Source organism: Toxorhynchites rutilus, chromosome 3, assembly GCF_029784135.1.
Source record: "Toxorhynchites rutilus septentrionalis strain SRP chromosome 3, ASM2978413v1, whole genome shotgun sequence".
Classification (NCBI taxonomy): Eukaryota; Metazoa; Arthropoda; class Insecta; order Diptera; family Culicidae; genus Toxorhynchites; species Toxorhynchites rutilus.
The window spans coordinates 88,585,589-88,606,653 of NC_073746.1; the positions used below are offsets into that span (position 1 = coordinate 88,585,589).

Here is a 21,065-nt window from a genome sequence, read left to right on the forward strand (position 1 = left end):
AAAATAGAAAAAAAAAGAACGTTGGTGAAAAGGTTGGGTAACGCGTGAAAAAATTACTTCGCAAATTGAAAACCCCATTCAAAAGGCTGTGTGTTTGTGGTCGCCGCCGTACGAGGACACATTCGTGCTGCCACTATCGGTGCGTTGAAGATTTCCGGCACAGGATATTGCGGGAAGCATCCTTGATGCAACATATTAGATCTTCTCGGGTAGAGAATGTATACACGGATTCATCGGTTTCGTGAAAACCAGGTATGATTTGAATTATCCTACCGTTTTCGAAAAGATTTAAGTGTTATATTCGATTTTCACTAGGTGTTGTTTGAAATGGTTTTGTTATTTTCCTAGAATGTTCATCAACTTTCCGACAATTTTGTTGACCACTATCAGACATCTCGCTTTGGACTTATGGTTTTTTTGAAAATAAGATCAATAAATGAGGATACAACCTTGTTTGGTGACTGGTACTCGATATTTTTGGACGGTAACCTTCTATTCTCCCTCCGAAAACCAAGGATTCCAACGTTTAATGCAAACCGCACACTTGCTTGGTTAAATATGATGAATTTCAGGCACTCAGTACCGATTTGGACATATATGCTGAGTGCATACTTCTGGAATGATCGATGTTATCGTAATAAGAGGTTATTGAAATACTGACAAAAAGGGAACAAAATTTGCTCAACTTAATTTTGACGTATTCCTTCTGAGTGTGCATTCATTAAACCTGACATGTAAATCACTATTTCTATTTTAACATTTGCTCTTCACTTCCTAAAACGGCGTCCTAGCAAGACGAGCAACGCTTTAAAATCTTCCAAAAAAATCAAAATCAAAGCTTCTTGCATGCGAAATTGGAAAATTGTTAATTGTGGCCAAATCAATTGTAACTAACGTGGTTCTCTGCCTTACAGATATGAGTATTATGGTCAAAGAAAAGAACGACCGACGCATCGCCGGAATCGAAGTCACCATTCCACAAATCTGGAAGCATCGACCATTGACCGTGAAACTTATGGATGTTTCAGGAATTGTTTCAGTCATACTTTCCAAAATTTGAACTATCCCGAAGATACTCCTGAAAATGCTAAGATACCACTAATCTTTCAAGCTAAGCTACCTTTGAAATTTACATAAAATGTTTCAATATGAAACTTTTTTGTAATTTTTTTTCATAAAGAAGGCTCGAATACAGTAACTACAATTAATTAAAAATATATATATAACAGCAGAACACACGCATGGGATAAATGCGTTTCAAAACCTAAAATTTGATTTGGAAAAAGGTCATGTGAAACACCGCAACAAGATCAAATACTTCTTCTGAGTATATTTTTATATCAGACTAGCTGACGCGGCAAACTTCGTCTCGCCCAAAATTAGTTTTTCGTTATCACATCCATGGTTTTTGATTGACTGTTCATCGATTGATCTTTTGATCTATCCTTTAAAATTACCTATTACCATTAAATTTCCTAGTACTTGTACCAAAACTCGTCATTATAAAATCAGATTATTTTCAAACACAATTCTCCTTCAAGATTTTTCAACGACTTGCAAATAACATGTTTCTCCGTTACATGGAATAAATGTCTGATAGAATAAAGACAGCCTTAAATCGGACAATTTCTTTCTCGAGTTTTGCTCTTGGCACATTCGGCGTTCCATTTTTATTTATATATATATATATATATATATATATATATATATATATATATATATATATATATATATATATATATATATATATATATATATATATATATATATATATATATATATATATATATATATATATATATATATATATATATATATGGGTGCGTTTTATCACATTAAAATCCATTTCCACTTTCGAACGAAGATCAATTTCCTTAGCGCAAACATCAAACGGACTAATAACACTTGTCAATATGTAATTGTAGAACATATGCGAATTGAATTTTTCGAACTTCTCAATTTTGTTCAGAGTTTTCCGAAAATTTTCCATTATCATATTTGGTTGGAATATTTTTGGTTGAAATATGTGTAATATTTTTATGCGACCCCCTCTCCATTCTAGAGAAGGGAGGGATGTCATACAATCGTAGAAACATTTCTCTTACCCAAAAACCCTCACATCCCAAAATTGGCTCAATTTGCTTTATTATTTCTCGAGTAAAGTAGAAGTTAGTGTTTTATTTGTATGGCAGGCAACCAATTAGAGAGAGGGGAGGAGTGTCTATTCACCATAGAAACATTTATTGCACCCTAAAACCTTCACATGCTAACTTAGCTTGATTAGTTCTTGAGTTATGCAGATATTTATGCTTCACTAGTTTGGCAGCTCCCCTTTGAGAGGGGGGAGGAATGTCTAACTTCCATAGAATCATTTATTGCACCCTAAAACCTTCACATGCCAAATCTGATTTCGTTTGTTTGATTTATTACCGAGTAATGCAGAAATTTGTGTTTCATTTGTATGGCAGGCCCCCCCCCCCCCTTAGAGAGGGGGGAGAGGTCTCGAACTATCATAGGAACCTTCCCCGACCCCAAAAACCCTTACATACCAATTTTCATGTCGATCGGTTCAGTAGTTTCCGAGTCCATAAGAATCAGACAGACAGACATCACTCCATTTTTATGTATATAGATTTTAGTTTTGAAAATTAATCTTTTTCAGCTAATTTGTTTCTGGAAAAATAATATGAAAATTCAAGAAATTCCCTATAAGTTACTCAAAAGACACATTTTGTAGGATTTGCTTGGATTATAGCGCAAATACCGATTCATAAAAAGGTATAATAATAGCTTTTCTTAAAGGCTGCCTTCTGACTTATTTTGGGAAGAAATGGTATGCAAAAATGCTTAATTTACCAACATCTCCACATCCACGAAGTGTGAATGAACTCTGAGAGGGTGTTGCCAGAGCCCAATTCACCCATGATTGAATATTCTGGTCGCATTAAAGTGTATAGACGACGGTGATAGACCGCATTTTTGACGATAGACCATGGAACTATTTCATTCAAATCGCTCGTTTATTACTTCGGATATATATATATATATATATATATATATATATATATATATATATATATATATATATATATATATATATATATATATATATATATATATATATATATATGTATATATATATATATATATATATATATATATATATATATATATATATATATATATATATATATATATATATATATATATATATATATATATATAAAAGGATTTCTGTTTGTCTGTCTGTCCGTCTGTTAGATTCTCATGGACTCGGAAACTACTGAACCGATCGACATGAAAATTGGTATGTAGGGGTTTTTGGGGTCGGGGAAGGTTCTTATGACACTCCGAGACCCCTCCCCCCTCTCTAAGGGAGGGCTGACATACAAATGAAACATAAATTTTTGCATTGCTCGAGAATTAATCATGCAAACGAAACCAAATTTGGCATGTTGAGGTTTTTGGGTGTAATAAATGATTCTATGGTGGTTAGATACGCCTTCCCCTCTCTTAGGCGGGACTTCCATACAAATGAAACACAAATTTCTGCATAACTCGAAAACCAATCAAGCAAATGGAGCCAAATTTGGCATGCGAAGGTTTTAGGGGACACCAAACGTTTCTATGGTGAATAGACACTCCTTCGCTCTCTTCCATACAAATGAAACACAAATTTCTGTATTCTCGAGGACCAATCAAGCAATTCGACCCAAATTTGGCAATGGTTAATTGACACTCCTCCCCCCTCTCTAAAGGGGAGCTACCAGACGAATTAAACGTAAATTTATATAGAACTCGAAAAATAATCAAGCAAATGGAACCATTTTGGCATGTGGAGGTTTTTGGGTACGAGAAATGTCTCTATGATGTATTCTCCCTCCTGTGAAATAGAAAGGGGGCCCGTAAAAATAATACACATTTTTCAAACAAACATATTCCAACCAAACATGAACATTGGAAAACTAGTCTGCATAAATCTGTATCCGCTAGTCTGTATAAATACACGTTAAAATTGGCAACCTAATGTACAGTGGAGTAAAAATCGTGATTTTTGAAGATTTTGCTTGAATTTTCACCAGGAATTGTTTATATTGAAATTGCAGCGAAATTAAGATAGATAGAAGTTAGGTGTCAAAAAACAAATTGAAGAGCGGTTAGAGAGCTTTAATTTAATTGATAGAAACAACCATGTTTAATATGACTTTTTAGAACAAAATTAATAATAACACATTGAAAATCACTAACATTGAAGTTTTTTACTTCCGAAATGTTATTTAAATCCACCAATTTAGATGTTTCACATCTATATCCTGTACTAAAGTTTCTCATCTTTCTAATGGAAGCAACAGAGTCGTGTTCTGTAGCGTACTTTTAATGTAGCACCACTTTGAGGCAACAGGGTCCGAAACAAACAAAAAGTTCTATAACTCTGTCATTGTTGGAATTCGAACATATGCGTAGAAGGATTTTTTCATCAAATATGATCCTCTTTCACCTCCCTAATGAATTCGGTTATTTTATATGAGAAAGGTATGTTATGACTTCTTTTATTTTCAAAAAACGAAAAATATGTGCATTTTTATGGAATTGAAAGAAAATCTTTTTTTTAATCATTAATACTGCCGTTCTACGCATAGTTGTCCCATGTTACATTTTGACGATTTTCGCTTTTCTTCATAAAACGTTGTTTTTATGCATAATCTTACGGAAAAACACAAAAAACATATAGTTTATTTCCAACTTTCAAAAAAACAACATCAAGCTCAATTGTCCCATGTTGATATTTTATTCATAACTGTCCCACCATGTATTTTATTTGTAGATCCATATCGAATAAGTCGGTTCAACTACAAAAATTTCATGTCACACTTTCAGCAGGCCTAATGCACTCTTTTCTGGTTTGGAAGAACAAACTAATTCTCAAACAAATAAGAAAAAGTTTTACAGAACACGTGTGCACATTGTTAGCGAATGTCTAATAACAAAGAGATTTATATTCTGCGAAGGTGTTGCAGATTACTCATTTCTTCATAAAACGATGTTTCTATGCATAATCTCTCACAAACAAAAAAAAAATTGTTGGTTCCCAGTATTTCAAAAAACAACATCAAGTTCAATTGTCCCATGTTGATATTCTAGGCATAACAGTCCCATCATGAATTTTTAAACCTGTAATCAAGCATGATTGATTCAGTGAGTGGACCTCATCACATTTCATTAAACAATAGTATAGGGCTTATAAAGAACCCGGTGTATTGCTTTATTGAAGTGCTTACAGCTTTTGGTGGACAAATATGCGAGAAAAGTTTGATTGCGTTTTTCTCAGTTGCTGATTTTGGAACATTGGCCAACTATGCGTAGAACGGCAGTATATACAGTGAAATTAAATCCGAGATTGTATAAAATCGAGTTAGCCCTGTAAAATTCTGAGAGTTAATATAGCTTTTGACGTGGGACTACGTCTAACTGGAGTATATGGGGGTGAAATGAGAACCTAAACACAGAACATGAAGGAAAAAATGAAAGATTCCGAATGCTTATAACTCGAACATTTCTTAATAGATCGGACAGATGTTTGCATCAATTGGTAGGAAATATTTCTACGCGTCCATCATAATTAATAAAATTTTATTTTTAATTAGATATCATAGATATAACCTACCAATTTTTTTCAGTGGAATTGCTGAATTTTGACACAGATGAAAATAAAGAGAAAATAACAAATTTCTCGGAAACCTTACCACAAGCCAGCGGTGTGTGTACCATCTGAACATCCTAGAGACTCGATAAGTGAAATCAAGCTTCGATTTCCAATCAAAGTGAAACCGACCCATGATTAAAAATAAATCCGATCCGAAGAAGATTTCCATTAGTCGATTTGAGAGCCGAGCGACACATATGTTTAATTAAACTCGATATGTTTTTCTCGCATCTTAAACCACCCCCCCCCCCAGTGCTGGGAGTTGGAAAATGAACCCACCTGGAAAGCTGATCCAGTGCTTCACTATTTCACATTGCACCGGCTGGGTACCATTTGCCTTGCAGATAGAGAGATCTGCTCTGCTCTGCTGAATGCAAGTATGCGAGAAAATGAACAATCGCAGGATGCAGACTTCATACGCACAATGAGACCCTTTATAGCTGGAAACATCCTGAACGGCTCGGAACACAGGACCAAAAAACAATACACCGAGCAGACGGGGGAAAAAGAACTATACGAAACTAGTGTATTATGGATTAGTTTACAGGGGGGAAACTGTGCATACGTGATAACATTCATCGCTGGCTGGATCTAGAAGATTTTTTTTCATTGCCATGTTATCTTGCCAGTCGGTGTTCTGCCCTCTCCTTCCACCCATTATAATCCATGATTTGCCAGCATAACACAAAACAAAGAGATATGCTTATGGTGTGCACAGTGGAAACCATTTCTGTTGCTTCAGAAGAGGTTTATTTTTCATTCCATGGAAAAATTTTCACAGTGCTTCAAGGCAGTTTTTAGCCCGTGGACCTGGTGCACCGATACCGGAATTGCCCATCAGCAATGAAACGGCGACGAAGTGTTGCTCTTTTTAAGCTCATCCAATCTCCGGAGAAGCAGGTCTAGAATGACGGAAATGTGGGACAGTGTATAGAAAAAGAAAAATGCCACTCAAGCAGTGAAATTGCGTTCGAAGTATTTATGTATGTGTCGATAGGAATGTTTTCTACTATGTTTATTTTGCAATACGGCTTATCGGCTGGATTCCACGATTCCACATGATTCGGGAAGCAGTTCACAAACAGTTAACTCAAAAACAGTCTGAACTTGGAATATTATACAAATAAGCAGTTCACGAATTCACTTTGCCGTAGCATTCCGTTATTTATGATAATCTCGCTGTCTCTCGATCTCGATGGGAATATTGCTTCGAAAACCCATCGACTCCGAATGTTTGTTTCCCCCTCCTGAAACGGTTTCTGCAGTGGCTGCAACTAAGTCGGTAGCATAACTTCGCTGCCACTGATAGTGGCTGAGAGATTGGAATTGTGAAAAACATCGGGGAGAACAATTGCGAACAAAGCCCCTACCAAGACGGAGGAGACGCTGTGCATCGTCCCTATCCGCCCACCACCTGGGGATACCTCCATCTGCACACCCCGTGTCAGTGCCACGGGAAGGTGAAAAATATAAATAAAGTATATTTAAAATTAAATGTGTTATTCCGTATTGTTGCTCTTCGGGCTAGTTAGCTGTATAGACGTACCTTATCTCTGCAACCGGCGTATCCTTTTATGATGTCATAAATTGCACAAACCACTAAAGCTGTCACGGCAGTTTCTTTGCATAGGACGGCGGCGGCTGCGAGCAGTATCGTGAGACCGAGCGCCAGCCAGTGACGCAAGTCGCTGCACTGACGCCACTGGATGTGCCGGATGTAGGCGAGCAGTGCGAGCAGATAGAATACGCAGGCGGTCAGGTCCGCCCGCCCGACCACACCGGCCACGGCTTCCGTGTGGATCGGATGGGCCGCGAACAGAAGCCCCGATATGGCCGCACCGTACCGCGAGGGGATAATATGCCGGCTCAGCTTGACGACGAGCACCGTTGCCAGGCAGTGCAGCAGCACATTGACCAGATGATACCCGAGCGGTTTGAAGCCATCGAGCAGGTAGTTAATTTTGAAGCTGGCCACACACAGCGGTCGGTAGGAACCGTGCGAGCCGGGCTCGGACAGCGGTGTACCCCAGAAGTCATTGTGCAGCATCTGGTACCAGCCGGTCGAGCTCAGGACGTCGGGATTACCCAGGATCGCTCGCCTGCGGGACAGTGAAGAAACAAGAGAGAGAGAAAGAAGATACAGAGAATATTTAATAACACAGATTCAAATTAGTAAATTAAAATCGTTTCAAATATTCACGAGATGCAATGTTAATACGCACACACACATTCATACATCCTTATTGCTAACCACTCTCTCCGTTTGTTGTATATCTCATCCCAGGATGTAGACCAACACTGTAGTTCCAACAGAGGGGGTTGGAAGATTGAATTCAAAACAAATTGTCAACCATGAGTCATCAAACTATTATCGATTTCGGAAAGCTAATACATACAAAATACGAAGTTTATATGCAATTTTTTTATATGACTATTTCCCAATATAAGCACATTACCTGTCCAAGTTTCCCCTGAGCATTTCCACATCAAATGACGGAACGATCAAATTTCAGAGGCTCCGATTTAAATGGAACATGGCAAACAAATTTGGTCCAAGAGCCTGAGTTTTTTGACTAGAACTACGTGTTTCAGTAAGGGAAACACGTGAAAGAAAAAATGTCACGTTTTTGTGAAATACTAGCTGACCCGGCAAACTTCGTCCCGCCCAAAATTTATTTTTCGTTATCACATCCACGTTTTCTCACTAAGCGCTAATACTACCCTTTAAAATTACTTTTTACTAGAAATTTCCTAGTACCTCTACCAAATCTCGTTATTATAATATCAAATTATTTTCAGACACAATTCTCGTTTAAGATTTTTCTACCACTTGCAAATAACATGTTTCTCCGTTACATGGAATAAATGATTGATATAGAAAATATGATAGAATAAAGACAGCCTCAAATCAGACAATTCCTCTTTCGAGTTTTGCTCTTATCAACACATTCCATTTTTATTTATATAGATAGAAGACGATATAGGAGTGCGTTTTATCACATTGAAATCCATTTCCATTTTCGATGGAAGATCAATTTCGTTAGCGCAAACATGGACTAACAATGCTTGTCAATATGTAATTGAAAAACATATGCGAATTGAATTTTTAAAATTTTCTCATTTTCCTTCGAAAAATTTCAATTGTCTTGTTTGGTTGAAATATGTTTGGTCGAAATAGGTATATTTTTATGGGACCCCCTCTCCATCCCAGAGGAGGGAGTGGTGTCATATCATCATTGAAACATTTCTCGTACCCAAAAATCCTCACATCCCAAATTTAGCTCCATTTGTTTGACTAGTTCTCGAGTAATGCAGAAATTTGTGTTTCATTTGTACGGCAGCCCCCCCTTAGAAAGGGGGGAGGAGTGTCTAATCATTATAGAAATATTTATTACACTCTAAAATATCCACATGTCAAATTTGGTTTCGTTTGCTTGATTAATTCCCGAGTAATGCAGAAGTTTGTGTTTCATTTGTATGGCAGCCTTCCCTTAGAGAGGGGGAGGAGTGTATAATCATCATAGAAACATTTATTGCACCCTGAAATATCCACATGCCAAATTTGGTTTCGTTTGGCATAAAAGTACATATAACCTGAAAGGTTTACCTCCATTTCCTATTTTTAATCGCGATTTTAGTATTTTGGTATAAATAATATCTAAATAATCGACCTGTAGATTGTTTTTCAAAGAGAACGAATGTCATCCGACCTTGAAACGCAATGCGTATAGACATCATTGAGCTTTGTGTTGTGACCGACTGATGCTTATCGGTCCTCCCCCAACAGCTCCCGCAGGTGAGTGTGGACATGATTCGGTCGACAGTGGTCTGGCTGACACAATGTAGTTATGAAGAAATCAAATTACCTAAAATCTGTCAGTGTCCATGTGCTATATGAAACGTCCCATACCAGAAAAAGAAAAAAAAAAGAAAAAACGAAGCTTTGGACCAAAATAGAAAGAATAAATATGAACCAAACTAATATTTCGTTCAGCGAATATGCTTAAAGTGAAGGAGAAGATAATGAAAAATATCTACCATTGTGTTAAAAAAAACATGACAATTGAAAATTTTCGGAAAACTCTGAAGGAAAAAGGGAAAATTCGGAAAATTTAATTCCCATATGTTCTACAATTACATAGTGACAGGTGCTGTTAGTCGATTTGATGTTTGCGCTAGCGAAATTGATCTTTGTTCGAAACTGGAAATGGATTTGAATGTGATGAAACGCACTCATATATCTTCTTCGATGACACGAATGTCACATTGTGATAAAGTGTCTTAAATCAAATAAAAAAAAAAAAATATATCTTCTTCTATCTATACCAATAAAAAGGTATCGCCGAATGTGTTGATAAGAGCAGAACTCGAGGAAAGAATTGTCCAATTTAGGGCTGTCTTTGGTCTATCATATTTTCTGTATAAAACATTTATTCCATGCAACGGAGAAACATGTTATTTGCAAGTGGTAGAAAAATCTTGAACGAGAATTGTGTCTGAAAATAATCTGATATTATAATGATGAGTTTTGTTAGAAATACTAGGAATTTTACAGTAAAAAGTACATTCAACGGAGTCGATTAGAAAATCAATCAATGAACAGTTCTGCGATTGAACCCATGAACTTGCTCATAGTAAGAAAACGTGAATGTTTGAGGGTATTGATAACAAAAAAAACAAATTTTGGGCGGGACGAAGTTTGCCGGGTCAGCTAGTCATTCATAAAAATTAACAACGCAGACATTGACATGGAAAACCGTTCAGTAGTGCCATATTCGCCTCAGCTGAGCAAAACATTTGGAGAATGCTATGAAAGCTATAGAAGTAGGTTCGTCTGTTCTGAGTGCTTCAAAACAGTTCGGTGTGCCAGAATAAATTTTGAGACGCTATTGACGAAAATATCCAGACATGAAGGTTAGATCTTCAATTCAGCATTTGCGTTTCCATGTTCTTTATGCAAGAAATATTATATCTGTATCAATTTTCGGATACGCCGTCCAATAAAGGCCGCCTCAAAGCAACATTCAGCGACGCCCAACTAAAAGAGCTGTATGATTTAGTGGTCGCTGTTGACCAGCGTGCGTTTGGTCTTACAAAGGTCCAGCTTGGAAGAATTGCCTATTCGTTTGCGGATAAAAAAGGCATAGAGCACCTGTTCGCGCACGAAATAAATTATCTAAGCAAACTACGTTGAATGTCAAATTAGAATTTCGCCTCCATGCCAACCAAACAACCAATGCTACGCAACCGTTAAAACAAATATAACAGCGAATACGATTGGCCACCTCAAATTGTTCGAAGGGTATAAAATGAAAACCAATCTAGGATTTGGATTATTAGTGATCAAACCTTCCAAGTGAAAGTTCCAGCTCCGGCCCTCCCAGTGCCAGTGCCAAGTTAGCTACTACATTCCGTGGTGACGACGAGTTCCAGTTCGGGCCCTCCCAGTGCCATTGCCAAGTTAGCTACCACATTCCGTGGTGGTGACGAGTTCCAGTTCGGACCCTCCCAGTGCCAGTGCCAAGTTAGCTACTACATTCCGTGGTGACGACGAGTTCCAGTTCGGGCCCTCCCAGTGTCATTGCCAAGTTAGCTACCACATTCTGTGGTGGTGACGAGTTCCAGTTCGGACCCTCCCAGTGCCATTGCCAAGTTAGCTACCACATTCCGTTGTGGCGACGAGTTCCAGTTCCGGCCATTCCAGTGCCAAGTTAGCTACTACATTCCGTGGTGGTGACGAGTTCCAGTTCCAGCCCTCCCAGTGCCAGGTTTGCTACTACATTCCGTGGTGGCAAAGAATCCAGTTCCGGCCATCCCAGTGCCAGGTTTGCTACTACATTCCGTGGTGGCAAAGAATCCAGTTCCGGCCCTCCCTGTGCCAGTTAGCTACTACATCCCGTGGTGGTGACGTGTCCAGTTCCGGCCCTCCCAGTGCTAGGTTTAGCTACTACATCCGTGGTGGCGACGAATCCAGTTCCGGTCCTCCCAGCGGCATTGCAAGTGCCAGGTTAGCTACTACATCCGTGGTGGTGACGTGTCCAGATTCGGCCCTCCCAATGCCATTTAGCTACCACATCCCGTGGTGGCGACGTGTCCAGTTCCGTCCCTCCCACTGCTAGATTTAGCTACTACAACCGTGGTGGCGACGAATACAGTTCCGGCCTTTTGCTGTAAAAGTGGTGGCGTTTCCCATAACAGTTGGCTAGGTCGCCAACAGCACCCTTTCAAAGGAACACGCGCCGTTCAATGGGTTGAAATGTTCATGAAGGCTCATAAGCTATCTTTGAGAAAGCCAGGAAATACCTCAGCGGCTCGATTATTGGCATTCAATAAAGAAAATTGCGACTTATTTTTCGAACTTTGGGAGATATACGAGCTCAGTATCGTTTTCCTGCGTGTGACATTTACAATGTTGATGAAACTGGTGTTTCCACTTCGGGTTTCAACTTCGTACTCTGTTCCCCTATTTTTTCGTCGAGTGTAGTTTTAACGTTGATAACTATTTTTGTTATGAGAGAATTTTGACATTTCTCAGCATGGAAATAACGTACAAAAAAGAGAAGTATGTCATTGTGTGGCTATTTTAATGAACTTTTAGGGGAAAATATATATATTCGTCAGTTGTTCGGTTGCTCCGATGATCAGAACCTTTGTTTTCCCTTCACAACTACAGATCTCTTGCCAAATCATCAGCTCACGGGAAAATTTATCTGTGTAAACAAATTTAAACCTACCCGAAACATTCCCTTCACACTTGGCTTTTTACCAGTTCAAATGGAAAACTGGGAAACTATCAAACTGGATATCAAATAAGGTTACCAGCGATACTTTGCAGAAAATGATCGGTGGTATCACACGAAAAGTTCGAAAATTATTCGAACAAATGACGAATAATTTTATGTTTTTTCCCCTTAGAATTCATTAAAAACCTACAAAATGACTTTCTTCCTTTTTTTATACGTTATTTCAAAGCTGAGAAATGTCCTACTTTATGTGACCAAATTATAACTGAAATAGGTTTCACATTACAATTTTAAATAAGTGTAAATTGACGAAAATTTGGAGCACTCCCATTTTCCATATATTTTCCTGTGCATTTCAGTGCTTACTTACCAGTGCCGTCTATAACGAACAACTTATGTTGCGACGGTGCACTTTTTTTATATCACCGCGAATCAGTCATGCGATAAAAGCTCGAACACAGAATTGCGGTACGTTGCAAGAAGCGTCCGCTTCCTCTTTTAAAGCAACATGAGGGCCCTACGATCGTCTAGCAGATCTAGCTTCGTGCCACTATTCAAAGGATGTCCTGGAATGGTACGAAGCCAACGGGGTCCTCAAAACAGCGGAACTAAAACCCATCGAAATATACTGAGCTATTATGAAGCAGGTACTACGGAAGCATCCCACGGAGATCAAATCTGAGTAAGACATGAAGGAAAAGTGTGTTTCCGTACAGAAGAAGCTGCAGCCAGATGAAGTACCGAACCTTATGAGTGGAGTTAAGCGTGAGGTGTGAGTATACGATTATGGTATTGAAGTCGAATGAAATAAATATGCCAAAAGCTTACTAATGGGTTATATGGGGTCTGAAAGTTTGAAAAGGATTGGTCAACTAGGTAATTTTTTACAGCGTTTTTTCACCCTTTAGGATGAATTCTAACCCTCACAAGAAAATTGAAATCCAAATGAATGTTTGTAATGATGTCCTCTGTTCTTTACAGTTATTTTGAAACTTTCTGATTACAACTAAATAATATTGCTTCACCCTTTGTTTAACAACTTATCGAATTCTAGTCTAATTTAACCAAATTATTTTGCTATTCTAACAACCCGTATCTATTTTTTTCTCCTCAACCAGAAGCCTTTTCTATCTGGGAACCTTCAGGTTCCAATTATTTCATATATTTGTTTCATATTTTTATATTATTCAGTTTCGTAAATAATTGCTCATTTTTTCCCAAATTTTAGCTTTTTTAGTTAAATAAATTTCCCTCGTATCAGATCTTCACAAATGCACTTTCCAAATAATTTTCCACATTTCTCATAGCACACTGTGACTTTCTCGAACTCGTTTTGAATCTACAGGGTCTTTTAGATTAAACGCTCACGTATCAAATTTTTATAACTTCTACAAAAGTGAACCGATTTTTATTTTAAGAAAACGAAAATAAAGCTTATTTTAGTACATTTTCGATGTGATCACCCCTTTTTTCGACAACGCGTTTTAAACGGTGAACAAAATTCTTCATGCACAACTCTAACATTACGACTTCGATGCTGTTGAAAATTCTAGTTATTTCTTTTTTAAGTTCCTCCAAATTTTGTGGCTTATTAACATAGAAACGGTCGTTCACGTAATCGGAGGAAGTAATCGATGATGAGAAATGTTGAAATTCTTACCATAAGAGGACAAAGTTTCATTAACGCTTCGGTTGCTCGAGTAATACGATTTCACTAAAAATACACGTTCTTGTAAATTGTACATCTTGACACTAAAATCCATACGATCAGACTGACCAAGTAGCCGAATACTATCGTTCCGAAGTGGGGAATGCAGTGTTACCATCGACGGAGCTAACATAATTTTTATAAGGAGCTATTCTGTTTTTTTGCGTGAGCGTTTAATCTGAAAGACTCTGTATTATTCAAACACTTCCGACAGACGTGGTGCCCAAAAGATCGGTCTTTATTAAGACTAATAATCTCGTTCCTGCCAGCGGGCAGTCAAGAGTCTTTCTTAAGGCAGTATTCTAGTCTAGAAATTTGAAAAAAATAAAAAAAAATTTCTTCAAATTTCTGAAGTTTATGTGAACAAGAATATACCCTAAAAAGGATTTTTCGAAAACGCTATTATTTACCGAGCATTTTAGGCATTTCATTGATGCGTTATCTAACCTGGTACGGTCATACCAATGAACTTCAAAGGCGTTTTTCTCGAAACTAGTTTTTTTCAAACTGGCGTATACGAAATCTCAAGTTCCACCAAACCGATTCATGTCGAATTTATATGAATAGAATCTGCATGCATCTCTGTCACATGAACCAATAAAAAAATAACATTTTTTTAATGTTATTATTTTCAAAAAATCGGGAAGCGTTAGAAAAAACGTTTTAAACCGCATTTTTTTCTTCAAACGACCGCCATTTTGTCAAAAAACATGTTTTCCACTTGTCCGAGGTTCATGCGATAGCGACATCTTTACTGATTTAGAATCTGTTCGATTTTTTTTGCTTCAGATAACCAGAAGGGCTGGAATCGTGTACGCCATAGCACAACTCCCTCACTTCATCAGCTTGCAATTTTATTGTTTGTAATTGTATTTTAATTTTAAATATGTTTTGTCCCTTATTTCTTGTTATATTGTTAAAAGATAAATAAACAGACAATGAAATAATATATAGGGAAAGTTTTATATTTTTGTTTTATTTTCTTTGAGCTCTAAAATAAGTCTGACATTCGTGTCTCAACACTAGAATACCCCCTTAATTTAAAGTTGTTGGATAATCACGATCGCTCTGTTGATATAGAAAATTTTAACAGAGAGTATAATAAAAGTAAAATGGCGTTATAAAACTAAACAAAAAAGCTAAATCAATTGCAAATTGCACATCCGGAAACCCTCTAAAATTTATGGTTGTCAATTTCGAGGTTCACGACAACCTCTGATTGAATCCGACGAGTTTACAACAGAGAACCAAAAGGTAACCCTTCAAAACTTGCATTTTATAGTAGCGCAACCAATTTATTTTCAAAACATCAACGGAGAACATCTCCGTACACTTTGATGAGCTCGTTCCCATCCCAACCCGGCCACCATGTAACCACTTCACACTTGTGGTTCCACTTCAAAGTGGCCATGGCGCAGTTGCTCCTAAATATTTACCATTAAAAGTTTTAACTAAGTACCGTCTACTTAGGCAATAGTTTGGTGCAATAAAGCACGACACGGCATCTTTTTTTTTTCATCCCCGAATGTCTCTCCCTTGCAGTACTATATGTACTGCAAGAGGCAGAGAAAACGGGAATGAAAACGAAACTTCCTTTTTTCGTGGAAAAATGCCTCGCCCAAAGAATGAAACGAGTTAAACAAACTATAAACTTTCTTCCGGTTGGACTGCCAAGTCGGATGAGAGAGAGAGAGAGAGAAAAAAGCAGCAGAAAGTTTCCCTCCCACAGCTGCCGAACGCCAGCGCTGCCGGGCGAGTGCTGCAAAGATGCATTCGGCGGAATCCTTCCCCTTTTTCTCCCGGACTTTTCTCGTTAACTTGTTCGAGTTCTGAGGGCCAGCCAGCCCTCGCTAGTCCTCTCGAGTGGTCGAAGGGAGTTGAGACGGGCAACAAAAAGAACGCCACGGAAAAGGTTTTAGGTGTCCGAGAAGGATGAAAGTAAATTCTTTCTGATTTTCTTAAAGTATAATTTGAAAGCAGAGCGCGTGTTTTTTTCTTCTTTTTCTTCTTCTTCTGTGCCCGTCAAATAGTTGTCCATATTTCACTACTCGCCAGTGCGGAGATCAACAAAGTTTTCGCAATGCAATTTATTTATCTTACTTTTTAAAGTGTTGAGTATTTGCTCGCGTTGATTGCAGAACTATTCGGTGAGTATTCCCCAGAAACTAACCGGTGTATGTTTAGGAATTTTCAGAAAAAAGAATCAAATCATTATTAATTCAAAAGGATGCAAACTTAATAGAAACATGAGTGTCTTAATTGAAACTAAATCACTCGTTTCTCCAAATAAAGTATGAATTATTCGAATGATTGTAAACTTAAACCACCCTCCGAAATGATTTTTTCCCTTTTCCACTCAACCCGGACCTAACACGTCCGATAAGCTGTGTCTGTCCGGATCGAGAGGAGACCGCAAGATTCAATCACAAGCTGGAAATTGAATTTAGCTCGGAATCTTCTCCCGCCCGTCACAACCGGTCACAGTAATCGAATTCTGATTTATTTACTCATTCTCCAGCCAGAGCTGACGTCTGCCCGCCAACTCTCCGGCAGCAGGGGGAAAGATACCCGAAAGCCGGGGCGACGATGAAGAATGGACTTTGATCAACTTTCGGAATCTTGCTCTATCACTTTCCAATCACGGAACCGATGGAGAGCAGCAGGTGACAGGAGACAGGATGGCATGTGACAGTGTGAAGTGCTATGTGGGTGGTGTAGTAGTGGAAATCGTCGGCTACCTGTTGTCTCTCGTGTATCTGACGCCTTGCTTCCATATTGACTTTAGCTATTTTCCACTTCAAAGCACCAAGCGATGGTCATTACAGAGCAATTTGTCTCACGGAGTGAGGCTCCGGCAACTGTTGTGGTCGTATCCGTCTGGAAATCGACGGACCAACTCGGATTAAGAATGTTCTTCTCCGTGCGACACATAATGTGGCCGCACAACAGGTGAGCGATTATTGCTAATATTTTGCACAACTAAGGAACGGAAATTGGACATCCGTTTTATATGAGTAGGTGTGAAGAAGGTGAATAAAATTGATTAACCAAATAATATTCGAAACCGGTATTGATAATTTCGCTATCCGTTTCTATCGCCCTGAGCAGCGTTGCCAATGTTCCAGTTTAAACTGGATTCTTCCAGTCTTTTTTCCTCGATCCAGTTAAACAGTTAAACCCTGAAATCTTCCAGTTTTTTAAATATTGTCCAATTTTTTTATATGGTTGCTTCATTTTTAAGTTTTTGTAAAATATATTCATTATGCATAAACCTTCTCTCTCACCCTTCCTATTCGTTGGCTAATTTTGTTTTTTGACATTTTTCGTTCGATCGATCCAAAGTGTAGCTATCCTTTTCTTACGCACGGTTGGCGTGCTGTGCGTGGGGTGCCTTACCAAGCAGCAACGTGCTACAATGTCTTTGAGTTTATATAAATATTATATGTTCTAGGTCCTCCAAAACATTCTGAAGTTCAGACCAATTGATCTACAATGTCCATAACAAAATTAAAAAAATACCCAAAATTCATAGAGCATGCGTGCTATGCTGGCTAAAGCTCAGAAGATCATAGTGTCAATGTGCTCCATATTTTTAATTGATATGAATATGAAAACCAAGTAATCTTCCTTCCGTTTAAATCCGTTTACATCAATCGACCATTTGACGAAATGAAAATCCGAAAATCTCATGTGTTACAACATGCGGGAAAGATTATTTTTAGGTATCCTGAAAAGGAAAACCTGGATCGGCTATACATTCTATTATTTATCGCATCTTTTCCTATCGAAATCCAATCGCAACGATGGAAAATTAACTGTGGGAAACCTGAGAAAGTAACTGGGAGAACTTCTCGAAAATTAATCATCTCGGTGTTATGCATAGCGTATACACTTTATAGAACTCCATTCATGACGGCGGGAAGTTATTAATAGGAAACCTGGAAAGATAACCAGTAGATCTCTAAAACTAATCGGACCGGCGATATATCGAACTATAATCTGGAAGGGGAGAGTTATCTTTTGGAAACCTGATAATCCGAGAGAACTCCTCTAGAAATCTGAAGATATTACGCATCGCGCGTTCGTTTTATAGGAATCTCATCGGGACGGAGGAGAGTTCCTCTAAATCCAATATTCCCGGCGATATATACCGTTATCGATCGTGCGTATTCTGCATCGAACTCCAATCGCAACGGCGGAGAGTTATCTTTCTCTAGGTAGTAGCCACAAATAGCAACTTACGACCGTTCTCCTTATGGGCTTTGGGATGTTCTTTTTCGGACTTGCTACTATAGAGATTCGTCATTCGCAGGAGAAGTTTTTCATTTCATATTCTTCGTGAGTGCGGAAAAAATAGCTACGAAGATGGTCAAAAACACTACAGAAATGTCAATATTTGAGAAGGAAAAGAACAGAAAATTCAAATAAGGTTTGATGCAGTGATCTATAACCAGAAACCGTGTACGTCAATTAGTCTCATTGTCGAGTAAAAAATGCGAGATTTTTTTAAAGTTTTATCCAAATAAAACCATATTTTTTAGAGATTTTAGAAGAAAAGATCATCAAATGTTGTTTCACAGTAATGTTCGAGTGGTGGAAAACGTTATTTTGATCTACTCGAATGGTTAATTCATGGTTTATTTCGCTATTTTAGGATCTACTATACGCTTTGAATGGAATACTATTTCTCGGACATTGGAATAAGTATAAAAAATGATTTTAGATAAATCAAAGCCGAACTTTTTAAAGTAAAACGATTTCACAGGATCCAGTTTTTTTAAAAGCAATCTTCCAGTTTTTTGAAAAATATTATTGGCAACCCTGGCCCTGAGTAAGTGGAATACATAATAAACGCACTCATATGTATTCCTATTCTCTCATCCCAACATAATGCACACAGAAGACACGTTATGCAGTTTATTCAAACCTAATGAGCAAATAATTGTATCAAATATGCATATGGACTCATATACTGGTACATAGAATTCAATGCAAGTGTCCATGCCGCCGCCTACACAGAAATACCCGATCCAGCTTCAAACATCCTTTTGGGAGGGAAAATGGTCGCCATCTCTGTTGGTGACTCGATTATCCGAGCAGCACGAACCCTGTATCCCTCGGGCGAAATGGATGTGGGCGAGGATGAGTGCGTTGCGGGCTAGTTTGCCGAACCCCAAAGTACTTCCAGAAGTGTTCGGAATGGGCAACCGATATGTATTCGCTCACATTGCATAAATAAATATGTATGAACACGTCTGAGGTTTTCCGTTGTGCGATAGATCCCCCTCGGAATTGTATTTATTCCATGGAAGAAGAGGAGTGCAGCGTTGTGGCAGCACATTTTGTTCCATTCTGTTTCGCGTTATGAATATTTTTGAATGTCAATTTTGTTGTGCGTTCCGGTTCGATGATATGCTCTTGTCATTGGTGAAAAAATATTCCTCCCGACAGTGACTGTCTTATACCACAGCTATTTACTATCGGTTCCTTATGATTGGAGAAGTGTAACAACTTGAAATAAGGCATTGAATCTATACACATGGAACAACATTTTCTGTTGTTGAAACAATTGAAACTGTTCAACGATTACTTTATCAAGAGAGAATTAATAATCCAGATTTATATATAGAAAATGATGGTACAAACATAAATTGTGTAAACTTATGTATACGTCATATAAGATCCTTGGAATATACTTCCTTCGAAAAATCACAAAAAAAAAATCAATTTCTTTTCATTCCTTTCATTTTTAAAATGTAAACACATCGTGATCATTGTTAAAATCGAATCGATTATGTTCTCGTTATATTTTATTTATGTTGCACTGAGAAAAAAAACATAAAAAACCATGGGATCATGACGGCAGAGTCGCACTGCAGCATCCTGCGTGAAGGTCACGAGGTCTCTCTCGTCAAGATGGGTTCTGAAGAGTGCTTCGTTTTTCAGCAGGATAAAAATCCGAAGCACACGGCCAAGGTAACAAAGTTATTATTCCGGTCGTATCGCATCAAACTCTTTGATTGGCCCCCACAATCCCTCCCGGTTCCCGGATTTTAATTCCTGTGAAAACCTGTAGGCCATCCTCGACGCTAGGGTAAACAAAACCGGTGTTATCAATAAAAACAATTAGTTTGAAGCCCTGGAGCGCGCGTGGGAAGTACTCGACCCACAACACTTGAAAAACCTTTCGAAGAGCATGCCAAAGCGTTTACAGGAATCTTGGAAACTAAAGGCGGTTATGTCAATATTGCAATGTTCTTGTTTGGCTTCAGTTGAGCTTATTTGGAAGCTTTTCTGTTCTGGACACTTTTTTGTCACTGTTATTCCCGGAACACAATGTTTTTTTTTCTTTAACAAAAACATTCCACTGAATGAATGACTTGAATTCAAAAAAAAAAAAAAATAAGATTTTAAGAATGGTTACAACGTTTTTGCTTTTTATTTCAACAAAAAAAATTAAACAAATGAAAAAAAAATTAAAAGGTGCTTCATTTTGCACACTTCATCAAAATGATTCCGGCTTTTAAACGGTTCTATTTAGCTTGCCCTGTAATCTGTTTGTATGTTTGTATGTTTGTATGTTGTATGTTTGTATGTTTGTATGTTTGTATGTTTGTATGTTTGTATGTTTGTTATACGTTTGTCTGTAGCGCTGACCCACATTAATAGAAATTTGACCCCCTTTCTGTTGACCGATTGATATGAAATTTGGAACACACCTTTATCTCTGTAGTCATTAAAAACTGCGTGTTTCATGATCTTGAAAATCCAAGATGGCGGCCGCTACAAAATGACGGATCACATATTTTCTCAAAACCTCATCAATATGGGTTTTCCTATATTGGTATCACATGAAAGGGCTTGACTAGTAGAATACGGTTATTTAAAAAAATGCAAATCCAAGATGGCT

General features: G+C 37.9%; 1 protein-coding gene across 2 annotated transcripts in view; it reads right to left on the reverse strand.

Moving 5' to 3' along the window:
• LOC129774818 (protein O-mannosyl-transferase TMTC2) overlaps positions 1–21,065 on the reverse strand; it is a 786,337-nt gene that overhangs the window by 415,148 nt on the left and 350,124 nt on the right. For both annotated transcript variants that reach the window (XR_008742781.1, XM_055778813.1), the window contains exon 4: positions 7,251–7,803. Coding sequence is in view for 1 of the 2 variants with exons in the window: in XM_055778813.1 (XP_055634788.1) it covers positions 7,251–7,803 (553 nt within the window). In the remaining variant the exon portion in view is untranslated. The remainder of the gene's footprint in view (positions 1–7,250; positions 7,804–21,065) is intronic.